This window comes from Polyodon spathula, unplaced genomic scaffold (genome assembly GCF_017654505.1).
Source record: "Polyodon spathula isolate WHYD16114869_AA unplaced genomic scaffold, ASM1765450v1 scaffolds_784, whole genome shotgun sequence".
NCBI classification, from domain to species: Eukaryota; Metazoa; Chordata; class Actinopteri; order Acipenseriformes; family Polyodontidae; genus Polyodon; species Polyodon spathula.
Genome location: NW_024472272.1, coordinates 276244 through 297980, shown reverse-complemented (window position 1 = coordinate 297980; position 21737 = coordinate 276244). Strand labels below are relative to the sequence as shown.

The 21737-nt window shown below is 49.2% G+C and overlaps 1 protein-coding gene across 2 annotated transcripts; it reads left to right on the top strand.

Moving 5' to 3' along the window:
* Positions 1-4549: 4549 nt before the first annotated feature.
* Positions 4550-20992, top strand: dgkaa (diacylglycerol kinase, alpha a). Of its 2 annotated transcripts, XM_041241460.1 has the most exons (24): positions 4558-4748; positions 8050-8242; positions 8712-8788; positions 9070-9217; positions 9457-9537; positions 10346-10395; positions 10678-10752; positions 10899-11018; positions 11220-11337; positions 11979-12067; positions 12216-12335; positions 12853-12951; positions 13656-13745; positions 13906-13979; positions 14226-14300; positions 14635-14720; positions 15058-15147; positions 15737-15897; positions 16425-16489; positions 16811-16901; positions 17165-17348; positions 18376-18496; positions 18951-19011; positions 19402-19607. In XM_041241460.1, exons 2-24 carry the CDS (start codon positions 8161-8163, stop codon positions 19507-19509), a joined length of 2265 nt encoding a protein of 754 aa, XP_041097394.1. In that variant the 5' UTR covers positions 4558-4748; positions 8050-8160; the 3' UTR covers positions 19510-19607. The 2 variants fall into 2 exon arrangements, with proteins under 2 accessions (XP_041097395.1, XP_041097394.1); XM_041241461.1 differs by lacking the exons at positions 17165-17348; positions 18376-18496 and having other exon boundaries at positions 4550-4748; positions 19402-20992.
* The last annotated feature ends 745 nt before the right edge of the window (positions 20993-21737 follow it).

Below are 21737 nucleotides of genomic sequence, written 5' to 3'. Positions count from 1 at the left end.
GCTGTGATTCTCATTTGAAGACGATTTTTTAATTGACTTGAGTCACACCGACTTCGATTTAAAGAGTCCGTTTCCACTGTGAGAAGCTTATTTTGGCTGATGCCTGCTGTTCCTCGGTGTCACCACCAGGTGGCGGTATTGCACCCGGCTGGTTACACAGAGTGGAGAGAAGGGCGGAGGAAATGCAGTAAAACTTGTAGAATCCGGCATCGCTCGTCATTGGAAAGTGGTGCCGGTTTACAGAGGTACGGTCCACTTTCGAGAACTATTACAATACATTCAGTTTACGCGTGTCACAGCTGAAGACTTTCTGTATTAATGACCGCACACTTTATATATAATACCCCGCCTATGCTAGTTCCATTAAAGGTTAAAAAAGCCCTTCAATAACAGCGTGCAGAGCCAGCGTGCTGTGTGTGGGGTTGAATCGTGAATAATGGTGGTGGTGGCCTTTGCCCTTTTCACAATCCAATCATTGTTGTGGGGTTAACCTTTGAACGGGCTCTGTATTACCTCTGAAGTTTCGTTGTTCGCGATTCTCTTGCACCCCAGGGGCGTGGAGCGGAGGAGGGTGTATTCAGCTCCATCGCAAGCTTGGTGATTCACCGCGTACTTTGGGCTCACGGGTTCTTGCCATTCTCATTTTCTTACCGTTTGTTTTGCCGGAGCGGTGCAGAATGACTGTTAGGATTCCCCCCTCTCTCCCTCCCCCTCACGCCCACTCCCTAACCTCGCCAGTGACTCATCTGTTCCAGATTCCTCCCAGCGCTGTGAATTCTGCATCGCGCTGCGCAGAGATGGTTAACCCGAAGCTCTCCGATCCCTCGGAATAAACCCGAAGCGGTAATTCGGGGTTTACAGCATCCTAACCGGGGTGTAGCGCGCCCTGATCCAGTGACTACTTCAAAACCAGACAGCAGCTTTTCTTCTGTTGCCATGTCCTTCAGCAAGCGATGCAGGGCCCCCATTAGTACAAATACGCGCATGGTCGTGTCTGGTTGACCCGTCAATGGCAACAGATTTGCAGAGCTGTCCATTAGACGAAGCGTTCTGTGGAAACGCGATGCTTTTGACTTTGAGACCTCGCAAAACTTTGGGTTTTTAAATGCAAAATTGAAAGGCGTCACAGTTATCATTTGCATAGAAGGAGAGGAAGTCTTTGTCTGATTTCGATGCTGGCAACACCTACCAGAATACTCCCTTTCACATGTACTTGCGGTTTACGTATTGTCGTTGTTAACCACACGTGGGTGTGTGTGAAATGCGCTGGGAGCTGAAACGGCCCCCCGAGCTCTTGACAGCTCCCCTTCCGAGGTCAGGGTGAAAAGCGTTCATAAAGGCTGAGCAAGAGACATCTTGAAAACAATAAAACGCTTTCGCAATCGCTAGCAAACCATTTGAGCAGCAAAACAGCGCTACAGCCGCCCACCGCAGCGACACTGGAGCCCGGCGCAGCATGCATGTTCTGCAAATATGAAGTGGGCACTAAAGGCAAAACGCGGCACGACTAACAACGAAGCCAGCACGGGTACCCGCCTCTGTAGTGCGGAATTCTTTCTGGGATGACTTTAAGCGCCCCGCTCCCCCGCTTTTCACTTTGGGAGAGGGAGAGTAGAAGCTCCCGGGATTGTATTACACGCATGCACGCCCCCGGTCACTGTCTATTTTTAGACGCGCAAAAATAAAGCTCACGTTAGCGGCAGAGTCTTTGCCACAAGCCCAGACAGAACTAAAACGCTTACATTGGAACTACAAAGTGCTGGCGTTTCAGAACCCGCTCCTAAACACTGGAATTGTGCAACTGGAATTGCTAGCACGAAAGTCTTTTTGCATTTGCATTGTCTGCAGAATCCTGCATACCAGACACAGAAACAGCGTCCCTCATTCAAATCACATGACAATCTGCCCTTTCAACGCTGCCAGCTCAACCTGCTGTACCGGTATAGAGACAGAGAGCGCAGTGCGGTCGCTGTGAAAGCAGAGCGGGTTGCGTTTGTCGTGTCTAAGGTTTATTAATGGAGTTTTACTCGGCTCAGGTAAAGAAGTTCAGACCCACAGTCCGGGATTACAGGAGTTAATATAACACGCGCGGGCGCAGGATTTGAAGAGCACGTTCATTTATTAGAGGCGTCCTTTCTGCTGCACCACTAACAGCGCCTCCGTCACTCGTGGGAAACTCCAAGAGACAAAACTAAATAAACACTATCAGGAACAAAACATGTTTGCGAGCTGTGAACCGCCCGCCCCTCCCCTTCTGAGCGTCTTCCTTGGTTTTAAATTGCATGCAAGTAAATCTTCTTCATCCAGCCGCTCGCACGCATGCGCTGCAGGTCGTCTCTAGCAGATCCGTTTAGACAGGCAGGGTTAGATCACTGGCTTTGCCTTTCTCAGGCTTTGCGACCCTGCGAGGAAAGCGCGAGTCCGAGTTTCCTTCTGCCTTACTGCACTTCATATGGGTTTGTTGTAAATAAATCTGCTGAACTCTGACAATATGTTATGTAGAAGTGCGGGTTTTTTTCTAAAGGAAAGTCACACAATTAGAAATGTGCAAACCTAACTCTACTGAATTGGCCTTGAATTAAAAACGCCCCCCACCCCCCCACCCCCGCACTGCAGTTCGGCTCATCATCTTCATACAAAGGTCAACATTTACTTACACGACCAAGGGCTTTGAATGGCTTCCATCATATACAGGGGTTACAGTTTTGTTCAATGGCTTTCATTGCAACACCCCACTTTAAAAATGGTGCCAGTGCCACTGCACACGAAATCCGAAAGTTCAAGCCAGCCTCTGTGTCAGCCGCTGTGCGGCGTGGTGTGTGCTTTCACTAACACCCTCCCGGCGCGCGTTTTGCTCTGCAAGTCCTGCAGAGGTTTGCACACGCGTGTAGGTGTGTGTGTGTGTGTGTGTGTGTGTTTGTCGTCAGCACCAAACCGCAGCGCCTCTGAGCAGCAGAGAAGCGAACCTGCACACCTGGATACCGCCTCGGAGCCTCAGCCTCAGCTTCCTGCGTGGGCGGGCCAGGCTGAACCCGGGACCGGGGCGCAGAGGAAACGCTGCAGGCTGCGGGGTTGTTTGCTGCACAGGCAAGCTCCGCTGCGGGCTGCCGGTTACAGTGAAATCACAAACAAGTCGCAAGAAGAGTGACCGCTAGGGTCAGCGGTTCAGCTGGGCCGGTCACAATATGCCACCCTGACAGAATCTGCTACCCGCAGCAATTTCTGACAATTCTAGAATGCCAAAATTTGCCATCTTGCCAGAGTATGCCACCCTTGTATAATCTGTATAGAAAAAAGCAGATGTACATTGTGTGCGTGTGTGTGTATCTCTATCTCTTTCATTGTGTGTGTGTGTATCTCTTTGTCTTTCATTGTGTGTGTGTGTGTATCTATCTCTATCTCTTTCATTGTGTTTGTGTATCTCTATCTCTTTCATTGTCTGTGTGTATCTCTATCTCTTTCATTGTGTGTGTGTGTGTGTGTATCTCTATGTCTTTCATTGTGTGTGTGTATCTCTATCTCTTTCATTGTGTGTGTGTATCTCTATCTCTTTCATTGTGTGTGTGTGTGTATCTCTATCTCTTTCATTGTGTGTGTGTGTCTCTATCTCTTTCATTGTGTGTGTGTATCTCTATCTCTTTCATTGTGTGTGTGTGTGTATCTCTATCTCTTTCATTGTGTGTGTGTGTATCTCTATCTCTTTCACTGTGTGTGTGTGTATCTCTATCTCTTTCACTGTGTTTGTGTGTGTGTGTGTATCTATCTCTATCTCTTTCATTGTGTGTGGGGGTGTGATATATAGATAGATAGATAGATAGATAGACCGAGGCTCTTGTTGAACGCTACACAATGACTCACACCTGAATGTAAGAACGCAGAGACAGAGGCGGTTCTGAGGCGGGGTTGCGGTTCTAAATGATGCATTGTCTTCCAGGTTCGGTCCTCTGAACTATACGCGGCCGGTTTAATTAATTAAGAGAACTCATTAGCGGTATTCACACGGCTCTTTGGTCAGTTGATGACGTCATTCACTAGAAATGTAGCCAACGCCCAGTGTTATGCAATATCTAGTGATGTAACATTACAAAGAGCATGCCTTGGCTTGGCTTTCTTCAGATAACCGCGTTTAACCAGCAGGACTGCTTTCAATGTGCAATAGGCCAATACTGTGTATGAATGCAGCGCGCACACAAACAGTGATATAACGAGTCTGTGTTACCAATACTGCAAGTTACACACATTGAAACACAGACAGCGCAATGATTTACCCGCACCCATTGTACTGCACTTCGTTAAGTGTAGTGTCATTCGGGTGCGTTTGGGAGAAAGCAGCTTGATCATAGCAACACCTGTTTATCTTCCCAATATCTTTATCAACGATTCGTGATCAAAGCAGTCAGTTTTATTGCGACTTCCACTCACAGATGGTCACTTGGAAGCGAGCTTGCGCGGTGTGGTTGCACGAGTAAGGGGAGGGGGAGAGGGGGGGGTTGCCCCAGGACTGGGCGTGTAGCTCCGGGCTGCAATCCAACCGCTGCATCGCTGGCAAGACGACGTGAGGAGAGAGAGAGAGAGAGAGAGAGAGAGAGAGAGACACCAGGATTTCGTTCAAGTCTGTTAAGAGCAACCACTTTTGTCTTGAAGTTTCAGTTCCTGTCTCTGCTCAGAAACACACACACCGCGAGTATTATCAGTGAGCGACAACAACAAGGGAACACGAGGAGGCGGCTTTATCAGCACATCTCAAGGTAATTATTGCATTTCTATAGCAATCAAATCACAGCCCTGACTGCATATCGCATCTTATGTAACTTAACAGCTTGTGTATCTATCTGTGTGTGTGTGTGTGTGTGTGTGTGTGTGTGTGTGTGTGTGTGTATGTACACACACACACACACACACACACACACACACGCACACACACGCACTCTGTACTTTACTGCACGTATCACTATGTGAAGAATGCGCAGTAGCGTTCGCAGCTCTGCTGAACGGATCACATCCTCTCACTAGGAAAAACAAGCCCTTTTTTTTAAAAACCGGTTGAGCAGGAAATGAAAAATACAACTGCTTTCGATTTAAAACAAGCTTTGAATGCATCTGAACCATCCTAAAATAATATGCTTCTGCATCGCGTGGTATCGCCAGGGCGCTTTGAGCATGCTGTGCATGCAAAACTAGCTGCTAACAAAACAAACACATCATCTGAAAGAAGAGAACAAGCGCAGGTACCTGGAACTGTTTACAGTGCGGGCGTCTCTTCAGCAAGTAAACCTAGACACACATCTCCACCGGCTGTCTGATTGCACCTAGAGATGTGGCTGCAGTGCGCGTCGGCTTGGCGCTTGGCCGGTGCCTCGCTGCGTGCTCGCTGTCTGTACGAAGCTTCTTCAACCAGGTTCGAGGTGTAGAATACAATGGGGGGAGCGCTGCCCGGGTTTATATATGTTAATAACACATTGAAAGCTAAAACACTGATCCACTATCAGACACGGGGGGGTAATGCAGAGTTTGCGTGTGAGGATGTTTGTGTGTTCCTGTCTGTACGGGCAGACTCTTTCACACTGTCCTGGCGTGCTCGCTGTCAGTTGTCCGCTTACAGTAGGTGTTAGTTCAGTCTGGTACAGGACTGTGGTTTCAGAAGCGTGAAACGTTGGTTAGTTGCTTTAACTGAGAGACCCGTTGGTTGCGCCTCTGTCTCGACCAGCGTCCAGAAGCCAATGAAACTGCTAATGAACGCGTGAAATGCGCAGCGCTGGAGACAGCGAAGAACCCCTTTCAAAAATATCTTTCTGGAAGCAACTGGAGCCTTCTTTTTTTTTACATAGACGTCAAAGAATCAATATTTCCCTGTAAAATGAAAGTTAATTGTGGGCTATTGAACGGGTACTAAAGGGCCTCATTTCGAGTGGTTAGAAGATTTCAAAAATGGCTTTTCTGCCGAACAGCAGTCAGAGCCTCGCGGTCCTCATTGCTGAAGTCAGTTAGACTCACCGTGTAATAAAGAGCGGAGTCTCATTGCAGTGCAGTGGGGTGATTAGGAGGTCTGTTTCTGTGTGGGAGGGGAGCTTTGACACATGTCTATTGATCTAGTTTGTATTATTGGATTTCCTTTGCTGTTGCAGCCTGCTGGCTTCTACTCGAATCTTTGAACCAGAGCCAGGAAGTGGGACCATCATTGCTTCCACCCTCCTTAAAAACATAGTCAATGTGAAGCTTTCCTTAAAACCATACTCTGCATTTACCATAGCTTACTATAGCATGCATTTAAGATGCTTTTCAATGCTTCCATGTGCTTTACTAGACCTCTCTGTGCTTTACAAGGCTTCCCTATGCTTTACCAGACCTCTGTGTGCTTTACAATGCTTCCCTATGCTTTACCGGACCTCTCTGCTTTACAATGCTTCCCTATGCTTTACCAGACCTCTCTGTGTCTACAATGCTTCCCTGTGCTTTACCAGACCTCTCTGTGCTTTACAATGCTTCCCTATGCTTTACCAGACCTCTCTGTGCTTTACAATGCTTCCCTATGCTTTACCAGACCTCTCTGTGCTTTACAATGCTTCCCTATGCTTTACCAGACCTCTCTGTGCTTTACAATGCTTCCCTATGCTTTACCAGACCTCTCTGTGCTTTACAATGCTTCCCTATGCTTTACCAGACCTCTCTGTGCTTTACAATGCTCCCCTATGCTTTACCATGCCTTCACTAGGCTTTATTAAGCTGTGCTGTAAAAGATTGCAATATTTCCTTGGTGCAGTTGTGAGATCCTGGAGCATTGCTAAAGATCCAGATGCCATGTACGTTTTCAGTCTGGCTGTTTGCATTTTTTTTTGGTGGGGGACGACCCCCCCCACCAGCACTGCGAGGGCAGGATGTGACGGGAACCCCGATCACCTGGCAAAGAGCCTGGTAACAAGGGGAACACTTTCCACGACGACCGGCCAGAGCAGATGTTTATAAGCAGAGCCATGGTGATTCCCCCACACGGAAACTCTGCATCGTCAAGACGACAGCTCAAAAAAGAAACAACAGCGCTTTGAAAAGGAAGAAAAGCTCTGTTTCCAACCGCAACTTTCCATTCACAGCAGAACAGTAAAAACAAACAAAAGAGCTCCATCGTTTTAAAGATACAGCTGACTTGCAAACGCAGAAGAGACTTCAGGCAGAGGCTTATACCTGGGGACATGCTTGAGAGGATTGGGGGCTGAGGGTCTAGATGGCCATGAAAACATCAAGTGAACCTAGAGTGGGGTCAGAGCTGAAAGACTGGGGAGCAAGCAGTGTGGTCTGTCCCTGAGGAACTGCGAGGGGCAGTGTGGGCTAGTGGTTAGAGCTGCAGGACTGGGAAAGGGGGCGCTGATCTGAAACCCGACTCTGGAAGTCCTTCTCTCTTGCCATGTATGAAAGCAGAGGTGATGCTCGCAGTGAAAGACTGCTGGAGTTTCAGTTCGAGTTGCACTGAGGAAGACAAAGCACTGCGCGTTGCACCCTGACTGGGAATGGTGACAAAAAAACGTCTGTAAATGTCAAGCGGCAAAAGCAACACAGGATGTTTTGTTTTGAGGGTATTAATAACCTCGGAATAAAAACTCTACAGCCTCCTTTGAAAAGTTTCCCAGGGACGTGCAAGCTGTGCCCTTTGCAGCGGCTCTTTAGTCCCTGATCCCTGATCCCTCTCTCTCTCTCTCTGACTCTCTCCCTCCCTCCATCTCCCTCTCTCTCTCGCTCTCTCTCCCTCTCTCTCTCTCTGACTCCCTCCCTCCCTCCCTCCCTCCCTCTCTCTCTCCCTCTCTCTCTCTCTCTCTCTCTCTCTCGCTCTCTCTCCCTCTCTCGCTCTCTCTCGCTCTCTCTCCCTCCTTCCCTCCCTCTCCCTCTCTCTCTCACACTGCAGTGGAGAGCAGAGCTGACTCAGATTGTTCTGCCCGGTCACGCCATCAGGATCGACACACAGCTGCCATGCCAAGTTTTTGTGTGTTTGCTGCATGATTTCTCTCTCTCCCCCTCTCTCATTCTCTCTCTCTCTCTCTCTCTGTGTCTCGTGATCAGTGCCCAGCGACTGTGCCATCTCCGTTCTTGTCGCAGTTTCCAGTCCTAGCGGAGTCCGGAAGGGAAAGCTGGTTTGGTTTTGGGCGGCGGACCAAAAAATAAAATAAAAACATGTCTTTGGAAGAATCCAAGAGCAAGGAATGGGAGATCCTGAGTCCTGTGGATTTCATCCAGCTGCAGCAGTACATCGACTGTGAGTCCTGGGGCAGGACAGGGCAGGACGGGGCAGGGCGGGGGATTTTTATCTAACATCATGTAGTCAAAAAAACTGCAGAATGATATCGCAAAAGTCTACCAGAAGCCATAATAGCAGTACAGTATTTCATGTTAGATTTAAAAATGTCAAATGTTTCTGCTTTTTTGTTAAGCATATGGAAAACTATAAAGCAGTACGCGATTCAATATGTTAACATAGCATTATTCAGCAGGTTTCATTGGACCAGAGGCTCTGTTCAGAGCGCAGTCACTGGGTTGGAGATTCGGGGGTTTTGGGGTGAACTCTTTGTTAGAAAGTGCTCTAAACTGCCGGGCTGTGCTTGTGAGTTTTAAGTTTTCCCACCATTGTGAAGCTGCATGTAAAAGCTCAATCCCGCAAGCTGTTGCTAAGTGATAGGAATCTCGCCTCCTTTCCTTGCCTGACGCCTCCTCTCCCTCCCTCCCAGACTCGAACCTCAAGGTGAAGGACGTCTTGAAGGAGTTCTACGGGGATGGGGTTTTGTCAAAGTATCGTCATGGGGCGGTGAGTGCAGAAAGCAGGGCTTCGAATCTTATCTCTCTGCGTGCCAGGCAGCGATTCCCGGCACCTCGTCACTTCCTGAGATTAAGGGAAACTGATCCGGAGCATTGTAGCAAATGATAGGAAGTGATTCAATCAAGCATAGGACCAGAAGAACTTCCTTTAAGCAGCGGCACTTGACACAATCTCAAACCATCTGTACTGGTACATCTGTACCAATGGCTACTCTTTCTGAAGACTTCGCTCCTGTCCAGTCACTCCCCTCCCGTTCTCTGCCCCTGCAGTGCATAGACGAGGAGGGCTTCAGGCTCTTCATGAAGACCTATCTGGATGTTAAAGAGGTCCCAGAGGAGCTGTGCCACAGACTGTTCGTGTACTTCCAGAAGACCTCTGAGCCTGGCAGTGCGAGTCGATCGCAGAGCAACCTGGCTGGTAAGCACTTTAATAGGATGTGGTGAGGGGGTGTCTTCAGGGGCTGGGTTAAAAGGCAGCTTTTTGCACTGGCTGTGTTAGGAGTGGGTTTTATTGAATCACGTATCCTGAGGGGGTGGGGGGCTGGCGAGGGTGCGTTGTTGTTCTTGTCAGCTGCGGAAGTGAGTCATCCTGAAGCGTTTTGACTGTGTTTCCCAGCGAGAGGATTCCCGTCAGCCTGTTTGTTCTCTTCCCTGCAGCTCCTGGGCAGGTCTGCATGAAGGACGTGTCCTGTTACCTGTCTCTGCTGGAGGGGGGCTGTCCTGAGGACAAGCTGGAGTGTGAGTGCCCTGGTCCTGCCGCTCTTTACAATCCCCCTCAACACCACGCTCCTTCCGCAGCAGTCCTAGGACAATGAGTTTAGCATTTCGCTGGGTCAGGATCTGGGGGTACTGTGTGTGGGATCCCCTGAATGTCCATGATCTCATATTGCGAGAGGTCTTGCCCGTCGCCACTATGAGGAAGGCATCCGAGCATTATAACCCGCTTAGTCTGGCTGTACTTCTGTAATTGGCTTTACGTCACTCGCATTTCGAGAGCTGCCCGTCCCACTTATGATGAAGGCACTAGCATTAGAAACGCCTGTCTGCTGGACTCGGTTTCTTCTAGTTTCAGTAACACTGATGAAGGCACTAGCATTAGAAACGCCTGTCTGCTGGACTCGGTTTCTTCTAGTTTCAGTAACACTGATGAAGGCACTAGCATTAGAAACGCCTGTCTGCTGGACTCGGTTTCTTCTAGTTTCAGTAACACTGATGAAGGCTTCTAGTTTCAGTAACACTGATGAAACGCCTGTCTGCTTGACTCGGTTTCTTCTAGTTTCAGTAACACTGATGAAGGCACTAGCATTAGAAACGCCTGTCTGCTTGACTCGGTTTCTTCTAGTTTCAGTAACACTGATGAAGGCACTAGCATTAGAAACGCCTGTCTGCTTGACTCGGTTTCTTCTAGTTTCAGTAACACTGATGAAGGCGCTAGCATTAGAAACGCCTGTCTGCTGGACTCAGTGTTCTCATACGATACTGTGATTGATGGCATCTCGTGTGGGATTGATGTCACTCACTTGCTTCTGCTCTTGCTGTTTTTCAGTTACCTTCAAGCTGTATGACAAGGATGGGAACGGTCTGCTGGACAGTTCGGTAAGCCTGTCCTTTTAAAATTAAACAGGCAAAAAAAAAAAAAATAGCCAACTTTGAATTTGCAGCAGTATTTTACTGATCGACTGCCACGATCTACGCTGTGCATCTGGTCCCTTGTCACGGTAGCAACGATCCAGTCCTCCATTCCGATACGACACGTTGCGGACAGGAAGCCCCCCGATTCATCGATACACCGCGTGCCCCCCTAATGCACAATGAGCCCTGTGCTGTGTCTCCAGTGATGGAGCTGCTGTTAATTCCGTGTTGGTTTCTCTGTGTCAGGAGGTTGATCGAATCATCACTCAGATGATGCACGTGGCTGAATATCTGGAATGGGACGTGTCGGAGCTGAAACCGGTACGCCGGACACCTCTTGGTTCGCTGCAGTGGGGTTTGGGTTTGTATGAAATCTGTCTCAGTAGAGGTGGGTGAGTTGCTGCTGCAGTGTGTGCTGCCTTGCTCTGCTGTAATGGAGTGCGCGCCTCCCTCTCTCTCCCTGTCAGATCCTGAAGGAGATGATGAAGGCGATCGACTACGATGGCAATGGGACGGTGTCCCTGGAGGAGTGGATCAAAGGGGGGATGGCCAACGTCCCGATGCTGGTCCTGCTGGGGCTTGAAGCGGTGAGCAGCGCCCCTCTTTCCTCTCTGTTAACAGCTTTGACAGCCTCGCTCCGGAGAGAGGCAAAAAAACCCTTTCGTAATAATCAGTTCAGCTCCAGGATGTTTTCACCTGGCTGTGATATTATCTGCAGTGTGTTCAGCTGCTTTCTGTAACTGCCTCTCATCGGGGACCCCCCCCCATCTCTCCCCCTCTCTCTCCAGACCATCAAAGATGATGGACAGCACCTGTGGCAGCTGAAGCATTTCAACAGACCTGCGTACTGCAACGTGTGCCACAGCCTGCTGGTGGGACTGAGGAAGCAAGGGCTTTGCTGCACCTGTGAGTCCCCCCCCACCCCCCCCCCCCGACTGCCCCCGGGGCGGGTACAGCACGCCACCTGTGCCCACGTGTGCTGAAGCAAACCACGTGCTTGTATTTTAAAACCTGATCGCCTGGCACTGCACTGGCACTGAAGGAAAGCCCAGCAAAGCCCTTTCTTTAACCCACTGCAGTGCGATGCAGTCCGTTTGTTCTTCAAACTCAATGTCCCTTTGAATGGACACAGGTGCCGAGGCTAAAGTGTTCACGTGTGTTTGTCTTGACTCTGCTGCGTTTTCTGCTGTGATAAAAGCCATACAGCCCGCCAGGACACTGCGTGTTGGTCATGAACTGAAAGGGAAACCCTTAGGTGGCCGTTGAAAAAAACTGGGATGGAAATAAGACTCCCGTTGCAGAGCGGTTGGATCCATTCCTGGTTTTAATATGAGTTTAAGACACACAGCTGAGCTTGTTACCTGCACACGCTGGGGCTGCTCAAGCTGGCATTAAAACCAGGACTGGGTGTAACTGCTGGGGAACAGGAGTCTTCTTTCCATTCCTGGACAAGGTTGCCAGCTAGCGATGGGGACTGAGCAGCGAAAGGACGTGTCCGCGTGTGTCTCAGCTCCTGTCCCTCTCTTCTCTCCCCATGTCTCTCGCAGGCTGTAAATACACAGTCCATGAACGCTGCGCCTCCAAAGCACTGCTCCCCTGCATCAGCACCTTCGCCAAGTCGAAAAAGGACGCTGGTGTGAGTGGAACCCCCGTTTTTATATTGTTACCTGGATGTGCCTGTGCAGTAATGAAGCTGGTAGTAAAACCTGGAGTGGGTGGCACTGCTGTGGGGTCTTACTCCCATCCTTGCAATGCCCGTCCTCTCCCTCTATCTCTGCCGACAGGTGCAGCCCCATGTGTGGCTGGAAGGGAACTGCGAAGCCAGCAGGTGTGATCGCTGCCAGAAGAAGATCAAGAGCTACCATGGTCTGACGGGGATGCGCTGCGTGTGGTGCCACGTGAAGGTGAGGAGCCTGCAGGGCGCGGCAGCATGCCCAGGACTAGCCCGCAGAGTGCTAAACTTCTCGCAGAGGTCTCAGAATCTGCGTTGCCACAAAACAGGGTTGGGAAGGGAAAGGTTCGAGGGGTTGCTGTCGAGGGACATAGAAACCTGAGCCAGTAACGGATCAGCCTAGAGGGTATGCATCAACAACTGTTGCTGTAGAGTCGCCTGCAATAGGACCTCGGCTTTCAGCCTCATTGTCTTTTCCTCTCTGGAAAAATGTCTCCAACTAGTTCTCCAGGCATATCAAACGTGAGATATATATATATATATATATATATATATATATATATATATATATATATATATATATATATATATATGGTTAGGAACTGCTAGTCCCAAAAATGCATTAGAATTGAAATTGCTCTGTGATTGCGCCTCCTGAAGGTCAGAGCTTTGGAGAAGCTCGCTAGCCCTGTGAAGTGTTCCTGTTCTGAGGTCATTTCTTGCTCTGTCTCTCTCCTTTCCCATCCCAGATTCACAATGACTGTGTGTCCCAGGTTCCCTTGGAGTGTGACTGCGGTGCTCTCAAAGATCACATCCTCCCTCCCTGTGCAATCTACCCTGTCATCCTGGTAAATACTGCCTCAGTGTACCTGTGCAGTGTACCCTGTCATCCTGGTAAATACTGCCTCAGTGTACCTGTGCAGTGTACCCTGTCATCCTGGTAAATACTGCCTCGGTGTACCTGTGCAGTGTACCCTGTCATCCTGGTAAATACTGCCTCAGTGTACCTGTGCAGTGTACCCTGTCATCCTGGTAAATACTGCCTCAGTGTACCTGTGCAGTGTACCCTGTCATCCTGGTAAATTCTGCCTCAGTGTACCTGTGCAGTGTACCCTGTCATCCTGGTAAATACTGCCTCAGTGTACCTGTGCAGTGTACCCTGTCATCCTGGTAAATACTGCCTCGGTGTACCTGTGCAGTGTACCCTGTCATCCTGGTAAATTCTGCCTCAGTGTACCTGTGCAGTGTACCCTGTCATCCTGGTAAATTCTGCCTCAGTGTACCTGTGCAATCTACCCTGTCATCCTGGTAAATACTGCCTCAGTGTACCTGTGCAGTGTACCCTGTCATCCTGGTAAATTCTGCCTCAGTGTACCTGTGCAGTGTACCCTGTCATCCTGGTAAATACTGCCTCAGTGTACCTGTGCAGTGTACCCTGTCATCCTGGTAAATACTGCCTCAGTGTACCTGTGCAGTGTACCCTGTCATCCTGGTAAATACTGCCTCAGTGTACCTGTGCAATCTACCCTGTCATCCTGTTTTTCTGTCCCAGGAGAGGCAGAACAGTCTCAAGAATGGATCTCTGAGCCCCACACTGTCCGAGGAGCAGTCGTTCACAACCCCCGACGGGCAGATCCTCAGGGTAGGGGCAGTTATCAGCTGATAATAATAACAATTCAGAGCTGTGAACGGACTGGGGCGCACGTTTAAACTGTGCAGGGCTATTCGTGCCTGTAATCCGCGGGGCGGCTCTTATTCCACAGGCTGTGAAAGAACCCCCCCCCCCCCTTCTGTCTCCGCAGATCACCCCCGTCCCGGAGACGCACCCCCTGCTGGTTTTCGTGAACCCCAAAAGTGGAGGCAAACAGGGCAAGAGGTGAGCCTGGGGCCGGGCCGCTGCTGTTGTAAATCTTTGAAGAGTTTCTACAAATGTAACCAAAACGAAAATAAATGATGGGCTGGTGAAGCAACGAGGATGCAGCGGGCCTCTCGCTGTACACCTGCGATGAAGGGGCGCTGCGGCAGCGATACGCACCCTGGCTCTGTGAGCTCAGTCTTCAGCAGTCTGGTGAAACAGCAGTGAAACCCCTCTGTGTCAGGCCCTGTGTTTTGTGTGTTTCAGGGTGCTGAGGAAGTTCAGGTATCTGCTGAACCCCAGGCAGGTGTACGATCTTTCCAATGGGGGCCACGCTCCAGGGTAAGGCTTCCACACTCCTCTGCAAGAGAAAAAAATGAATTGTGATGGAAGAGGAAAGGGATCTATTTGTTTAGCATGCTCTGTATATAGTCATTTTTTGCCACAACAGGAAAGATGATCCGGTTCATTGTTTGCTCACTCTGTAATTGCGGGATCTCTTCTTACCCTGTGTACAGATGTCATGCACAACACACAGGATTGAGGTGTGAGGTGTCTCTTGCTGTCAGAGAGATCGTGCGCGTGGTTTGAGGAGCCAGGAAAGTCTCTCTGTGCAGTGAGAGACGTCCTGCCCTGGACGGATGGATCCACAAACCCTCCTCTTCTTGTTTTCCAGGTTGAATTTCTTTCGGGATCTCCTGGATTACCGGATTCTGGTCTGTGGCGGTGATGGCACAGTGGGCTGGATACTGGATGCCATAGGTTTGTAACCCAGGAAGCTGGCACAGGAGTGCGTGCGTGCGTGCGTGCGTGCGTGCGTGCGTGCGTGCGTGCGTGAGTGAGTGAGTGGTGCCGTCCGCAGCATTAACGAGCCCCAGAAGAAAGAAAGTGTGGGTGTTGCAGGGGGGACGGGTTAGTGGTTACACTCAGGTGTTCCAGCTGTACTGAGAGAGAAGCTCCGTTGAGGCCACCAGGATGTGAGGGAAACAGAAAATGACACACAAAGCGATTCCACTGACAGCGCCAAGCAGGACGCGATGGTTTAGACAGCGCGTGGCAAGCTTCTCTTTTTAATGTGTTTTGTGGGTTTGTTTTTCAGATAAAGCCAACCTGTCGGTGCGCCCCCCCGTCGCTGTGCTGCCCCTGGGCACTGGCAATGACCTGGCGAGGTGCCTGCAGTGGGGAGGAGGTGAGATGGTCCAGTCACGAAACCATGCCCTACAGTGACCAGGCTCTTACAGCACTGGATAGCTTCACTGGAATGAGGCCTTACACAGCTTCCCACTGGAAAAGCAAAGCGAAATAAAACCCAGGGAAAGCATGGCAAAGCAATGTAGTCACAGAGAGGTCTGGTAAAGCATAGGGAAGCATTGTAAAGCACAGTGAGGTCTGGTAAAGCATAGGGGAGCATTGTAAAACACAGAGAGGTCTGGTAAAGCATAGGGAAGCATTGTAAAGCACAGAGAGGTCTGGTAAAGCATAGGGAAGCATTGTAAAGCACAGAGAGGTCTGGTAAAGCATAGGGAAGCATTGTAAAGCACAGAGAGGTCTGGTAAAGCATAGGGAAGCATTGTAAAGCACAGAGAGGTCTGGTAAAGCATAGGGAAGCATTGTAAAGCACAGAAAGGTCTGGTAAAGCATAGGGAAGCATTGTAAAGCACAGAGAGGTCTGGTAAAGCATAGGGAAGCATTGTAAAGCACAGAGAGGTCTGGTAAAGCACAGGGAAGCATTGTAAAGCACAGGCAGGTCTGGTAAAGACTCTTCTGTTGGCTCTCAGGGTACTATGGGGAGGATCTGCGGAAGATTCTCCGGGATATTGAACTCAGCAGTCTGGTCCTGATGGATCGCTGGAGCCTGCAGGTGATCCCAGACAACCCCCAGGAGAAAGGGGACCCCGTGCCCAATGACATCATCAACAACTACTTCTCCATCGGAGTGGTGAGTGAACCCAGATCTCGTTCCACGAGCCCGCACGTGTCCACACCCGGGGCCCACTGGGCTCGAAGGGGCCCCCATTCAGAAGAATGAGCGCATGTCGCTTTGTTTATTCTTCGTGATCACGTCCTGATGATTTCTTTTCTTTTTCTTTGATGGAGCTCAGTGGAGCTCAGAGAATCTTGTCTGGCCGCTGAGTTTTACCACTGCCCTGTGCCCCTAACCCACGTGGATGTAATGTAACACATTAGTTGTCAATGCGGCCTCTCTTGCAGGTGCACGCACTAGTGTTGCAGGGGGGATCAGGTTAGTGGTTACTCTCTGGGATGTACTGAGAGCACAGACCTGGTCTGACAGCTCTATTGAAGGTGTTGCAAAGTGAACAGGATGTGATGATGGAAACAGGAAACAACAGGGCAGGACCAATGAGCTGAAACCATTTCACACCTGTACCAGGAGGAGCGCTCGAAAATCTTGTTGAGAATTTTAATATTGCTTCCCCAAAAAAAGTCCCTGTCTTGTTTTGACAGGATGCCTCCATCGCTCACCGATTTCATCAGATGAGGGAGAAACACCCCCAGAAATTCAACAGCAGGTCAGTGGGACCAGTAAACAACTCGACTAATTTTAATCATCAATTGAAATTAACTGGGCTTATTTCTATGATGCTCAGGTAGCTGAGTGTTTTAACTCTCTCCCTCGGCCTCTCTCCTCTCTCTTCTCCCTTCTCTCCTCTCCCTTCTCTCCTGCTCCCTCTCTCCCCTCTCCCTTCTCTCTTCTCTCCTGCTCCCTCCTGCTCTCTCTCCTCTCTTTTCTCCTATCTCTTCTCCCCTCTCCTCTCTCCCCTCTCTTCTCTCTCCCCTCCTCTCTCCTCCCCTCTCCCCTCTCCCCTCTCCCCTCTCCTCTCTCCTCTCAGGGTGAAGAATAAGCTGTGGTACTTTGAGTTTGCCACTTCAGAGACCATCTCTGCCTCCTGTAAGAAGCTGAATGAGTGCCTGACCATCCAGGTGAGCTGCGAGGCTCCTGAAGGAGAAGCTGAAACGTTTCTCTTCTTGTTAAGCTCAGTCTTGCCTTTTGCTTACTGTAATAAACGCTCGCTCCGAAGCCACAGTGTATCGAGCTGTGAGAGGTGGCAGCTTTAACCCTTTCAGTCCTGAATGATCTTGGTCGAGCTGAAGAATAAACTTCTTTATTGAGTATACATGAGAACAGGAGCCGAAAGAATAAGTGTACCAATCTATACACGAGTCGTCCCCCCCCCCCTCTCTAGTGTTGCGGATCGCCCATCGATCTCAGCAGCCTCTCTCTGGAGGGCATCGCCGTCCTCAACATTCCCAGCATGCACGGCGGCTCCAACCTTTGGGGCGAGACCAAGAAGCTGGACCCCGGGAGCTCGACCAATCAGCAGCCAGAGGTCATCACGGACCCCGAGGTCCTGAAAGGCAGTGTGCAAGGTGGGCGGGATTTCATAGTTTCTCAAAAATACTTTTCAAAAATACTTTTCAGTGTAAGTTATTTTAACATATACCTGTTAAAATAACTGTGTGTGTTTGACTGGGTTCAGTGCTCTGTGTGTGTGTGTGTGTTTGACTGGGTTCAGTGCTCTCTGTGTGTTTGACTGGGTTCAGTGTGTGTGTTTGACTGGGTTCAGTGCTCTCTGTGTGTTTGACTGGGTTCAGTGCTCTGTGTGTTTGACTGGGTTCAGTGCTCTGTGTGTTTGACTGGGTTCAGTGCTCTGTGTGTTTGACTGGGTTCAGTGCTCTGTGTGTGTTTGACTGGGTTCAGTGTTCTCTGTGTGTTTGACTGGGTTCAGTGCTCTGTGTGTTTGACTGGGTTCAGTGCTCTGTGTGTGTGTGTGTTTGACTGGGTTCATTGCTCTGTGTGTGTGTTTGATTGGGTTCAGTGCTCTGTGTGTGTTTGACTGGGTTCAGTGCTCTGTGTGTGTTTGACTGGGTTCAGTGCTCTGTGTGTGTTTGACTGGGTTCAGTGCTCTGTGTGTGTGTGTGTGTTTGATTGGGTTCAGTGCTCTGTGTGTGTGTGTGTGTGTTTGACTGGGTTCAGTGCTCTGTGTGTGTGTGTGTTTGATTGGGTTCAGTGCTCTGTGTGTGTGTGTTTGACTGGGTTCAGTGCTGTGTGTGTGTGTGTGTGTTTGACTGGGTTCAGTGCTCTGTCTGTGTGTGTGTTTGACTGGGTTCAGTGCTCTGTGTGTGTTTGATTGGGTTCAGTGCTCTGTGTGTGTGTGTTTGACTGGGTTCAGTGCTCTGTGTGTGTTTGACTGGGTTCAGTGCTCTGTGTGTGTTTGACTGGGTTCAGTGCTCTGTGTGTGTTTGACTGGGTTCAGTGCTTTGTGTGTGTTTGACTGGGTTCAGTGCTCTATGTGTGTTTGACTGGGTTCAGTGCTCTGTGTGTGTTTGACTGGGTTCAGTGCTCTGTGCTCTGTGTGTGTTTGACTGGGTTCAGTGCTCTCTGTGTGTGTTTCAGACTCCAGTGACAAGCGTCTGGAGGTGGTGGGGCTGGAGGGAGTCATTGAGATGGGTCAGATCTACACCGGGCTGAAGAGCGCAGGGAGGCGTCTGGCAAAGTGCTCCCAGATCACAATCAAGTGAGTCTCCCCCTCTTCACACAACCAGCAGGCAGGAGAGGAGCCCTGAGTACCACGCACACGACGTTCTCTACTCCAGAGCTCGACGCTGCCTCGGGCCCGGGGCGCCGTCTTCACACAAAAAAAGGGGGAAAAACTAAGAACCACCCTAAAGGGTGCAAAAAGATCTCTCTGTCAATCACTCCGTGCAAGGCATGAATGAAGCGATCAGTTGCAAATGAAAGCTAGCGAATCCAAAGCAAGTTCCCAAGGGAAGTAAGGAAGCATGGGAATCCTTTCTGGTCACAGTCCAGCAAGCTGCTGCACTGGAGTCTATAGAAGACCCTGCCCAGGGGTTGACGGGGGGCCTCCTGTTGATCAAACCGCGCAATGGCAGCTTACAGTCCCAGTTATCATGCTGTGCCTCTGCCAAACAAGCCCACTGACATAGCCTTCTTTATTTTTACTTCTAAAGGACAAGGAAGCCCCTCCCAATGCAGATAGATGGGGAGCCCTGGATGCAGCCTCCCTGTACTGTGAGTATCACCCCCTGCTGGAGTTTGAGAGCAATATCCCTGTGAGGCCACGCACTGTGCTGCAAGTCTCCCATTCAATATTCTAGTCATATTTTAGCAATACCTTCCTTCAAGGAGTACGCTTGGTGCTGCCCTCTGGTGGGAGAAAATGAAAGTAATTTAGACATCTTTTTGTTACTGACAGATACCCTCTGTGTTTAATACATTGAATAAAATATATACATTATAATAACTAGTCCTACACTTCCTGCAAAGTTCTGTCACTTTGATCCGAGCGTTTCTCCAGGTGGCTGAGGGCGACAGCAGATAGAAATTTCAACACAGCTGCCGACAAACCTGAATCCCTTACCATCCCTCCACCCTCTCTCTGCATTCCCTTTCTCTTCCCAGATCCACATCACTCACAAGAACCAGGCCCACATGCTCATGGCCCCCCACCCTCGCTCCTCCGGCTCCTCCAGCTTCTTCACCCTGAAGAAAAACCCAGCGGAAAGTTAACCCCTCGAGCGCCGCGCGCCGGCCCGCAGCACAGCGAGGAGGGAGTGAGCTGCCAGAGGATCAAGCTCAAAATATCATACTTCATATACCTGAACACAGTTTTGTTTTTTAAAGTTGAATTAATTCAACTTGTTTTAGGTCTACTAGGCAAGATTGTTATTATTTATTTATTTTTTTTGGTGGTTGATTTTATTTAGATGCTTTGATTCGCCAGATCCTCAGGGCTTTGATTCGGTTAAGATCAGCCCCACGGTTCGACTCTATTGAATACACATCTGAGACAACGGCATTGCAGTGTAACTACAGGGCTTTGGGGCACGTGCAGGTCTGAATGAAGGGACAGAGCGAGACCGCTGCCTCCAAGGACTCTTGATGCGTCTTCTCGCCGCTGTGTGACAGGAGGTGTACTTTGTAAGTAGTGGGTTCCCGAAAAATACAACGTGACCCGTCCCAACGTGCTTCTACATCTGTTTAAATAACACACCTGTCGTTCTCCTTTTCAACGTTAACATCCTGACAGCTTTTTTGCACTTTGAAGTCTGTTTCAGATCTCTTCTCACAATGTCCGCTCCGGTGCTCTGGGGTTCGAGACCTGTCCTCTAAATCACTGCAGGGAGAGCGACTGAAAGAAAAAAAACTTAACAGCTGACAGTGCTGGCAATCACCCTGACACTATCAGAGCACCGGAGCGGACATTGTGAGAAGAGATCTGAAACAGACTTCAAAGTGCAAAAAAGCTGTCAGGATGTTAATGTTGAAAAGGAGAACGACAGGTGTGTTATTTGAACAGATGTAGAAGCAAGTTGGGACGGGTCACGCTGTATTTTTTGGGACCCTGCTACTTACTCATTAAGACTCTGGCTTTACAAAAAAAGAAAGCAGTCATTTTTGGAAAGGCTGCTGCTGCTGCTGCAGTGCTGTCAATGGGACTCTCTGTGACGTTCAAACTGTAACGGGGTGGGGGTGGGTAACAGGATTTGGGACCCCAGCGAAAGCTCACAGCAGATCTGATATACTGTCTGTACCATGCAATTCAGCACCAGCAGTGTTCAGTTCAAGAGCGTTGCAGCCTCTGTAGAAGTGCGGACCACACACAGAGTTCCAGTTCCAGTTCCAATAGGGTCGTGTGCATGTAGGTGCAGTGCAGCTGCAATGCATGGCAGTTTAACTGCAGGCTGCCTGAACTCTGCATTGTATTCGTTTCAACATGGGAGGGATCCTGCATCTAATCCCACCCTGTGCTACAACTGCTAGAGCCTGGTTTTATATGTATATTAGGGTTTTAATTATTTTATTTTTGAACTTTGACGAAAGCCCGATCCTCTGCTTTATTTATTTATTTCGCTTGCATGTACAATTTTTGTTTTACAGCCAAATCATATTCTGAAAAGTGCCTGGAACTCTAATCAGATCCTTTTTTAAAATGCTAGAATAATAATAATAATAATAATAATAATAATAATAATAATAATAATAATAATAATAATAATAATAAAAGGGCGTGTGAAGTTTTGCACTGTGGTGTGTTTTTTTGTTTTTAATTCAGTTTATTTTGAAGTGAAACCTGTAAAGGGATGTTGGTGTTGAAAATGAAATCGAATTGCAAACAATGCTGATTTAAAACAGGGGCGGGAAATATGACTCCCGCTGCACAGCAGTGTGATCCATTCTTGGTTTTGCTAGGAGTTTAATAAGACGCACCTGAGCCTGTTGCCCATACACTGGGGCTAATCAAGCACATATTAAAAACCTGGACTGGATGAGACTGCTATGCGATAGGAGTCGTATTTCCAGCCCTGCGATGCATTGCAATAGAACAGTATTTGAGTTTCAAGTCCTTTGTGACTGCAGTGTAAACCAGAAAATAAACTCTCAGTGGCAGAATGAAAACTTGAAGCCAGTCGCTGGAGAAACAGGTCTGGGGACCACAATGCACTGCGGATTGTGAACACCACATTGCTCACCTGTACTTCTCACCTGCGCTAAAGTCAGCGGCGTGGGCCTCCAGCACACACACGAGTCTGCTCACCCTTTAAAACCCTTTACTGCCTTTTCCGAAATGTCACAATATTTAGAGATCCCTTTGCAGACATATGAACATAACGCATTTGCAAAATAAGTGGATGGCAGTTGCCCTGGAAACAGACTGGTCCGTTGTTTTTGGAGAGGTGTTGGGAATCCCGTTATCGAAGCAGAAACACGATACTGCATTACGCGCAAAACAGCGT

What these genes read in the sequence shown, in the direction of transcription:
- dgkaa (XM_041241460.1), top strand. Translation starts at nt 8,161, where the DNA reads ATGTCTTTGGAAGAATCCAAGAGCAAGGAATGGGAGATCCTGAGTCCT. An exon ending in CAAAGTATCGTCATGGGGCG is followed by an intron (nt 8,789 to 9,069) that starts GTGAGTGCAGAA and finishes CTGCCCCTGCAG; the next exon opens with TGCATAGACGAGGAGGGCTT. An exon ending in GTGCCTGCAGTGGGGAGGAG is followed by an intron (nt 15,148 to 15,736) that starts GTGAGATGGTCC and finishes GTTGGCTCTCAG; the next exon opens with GGTACTATGGGGAGGATCTG.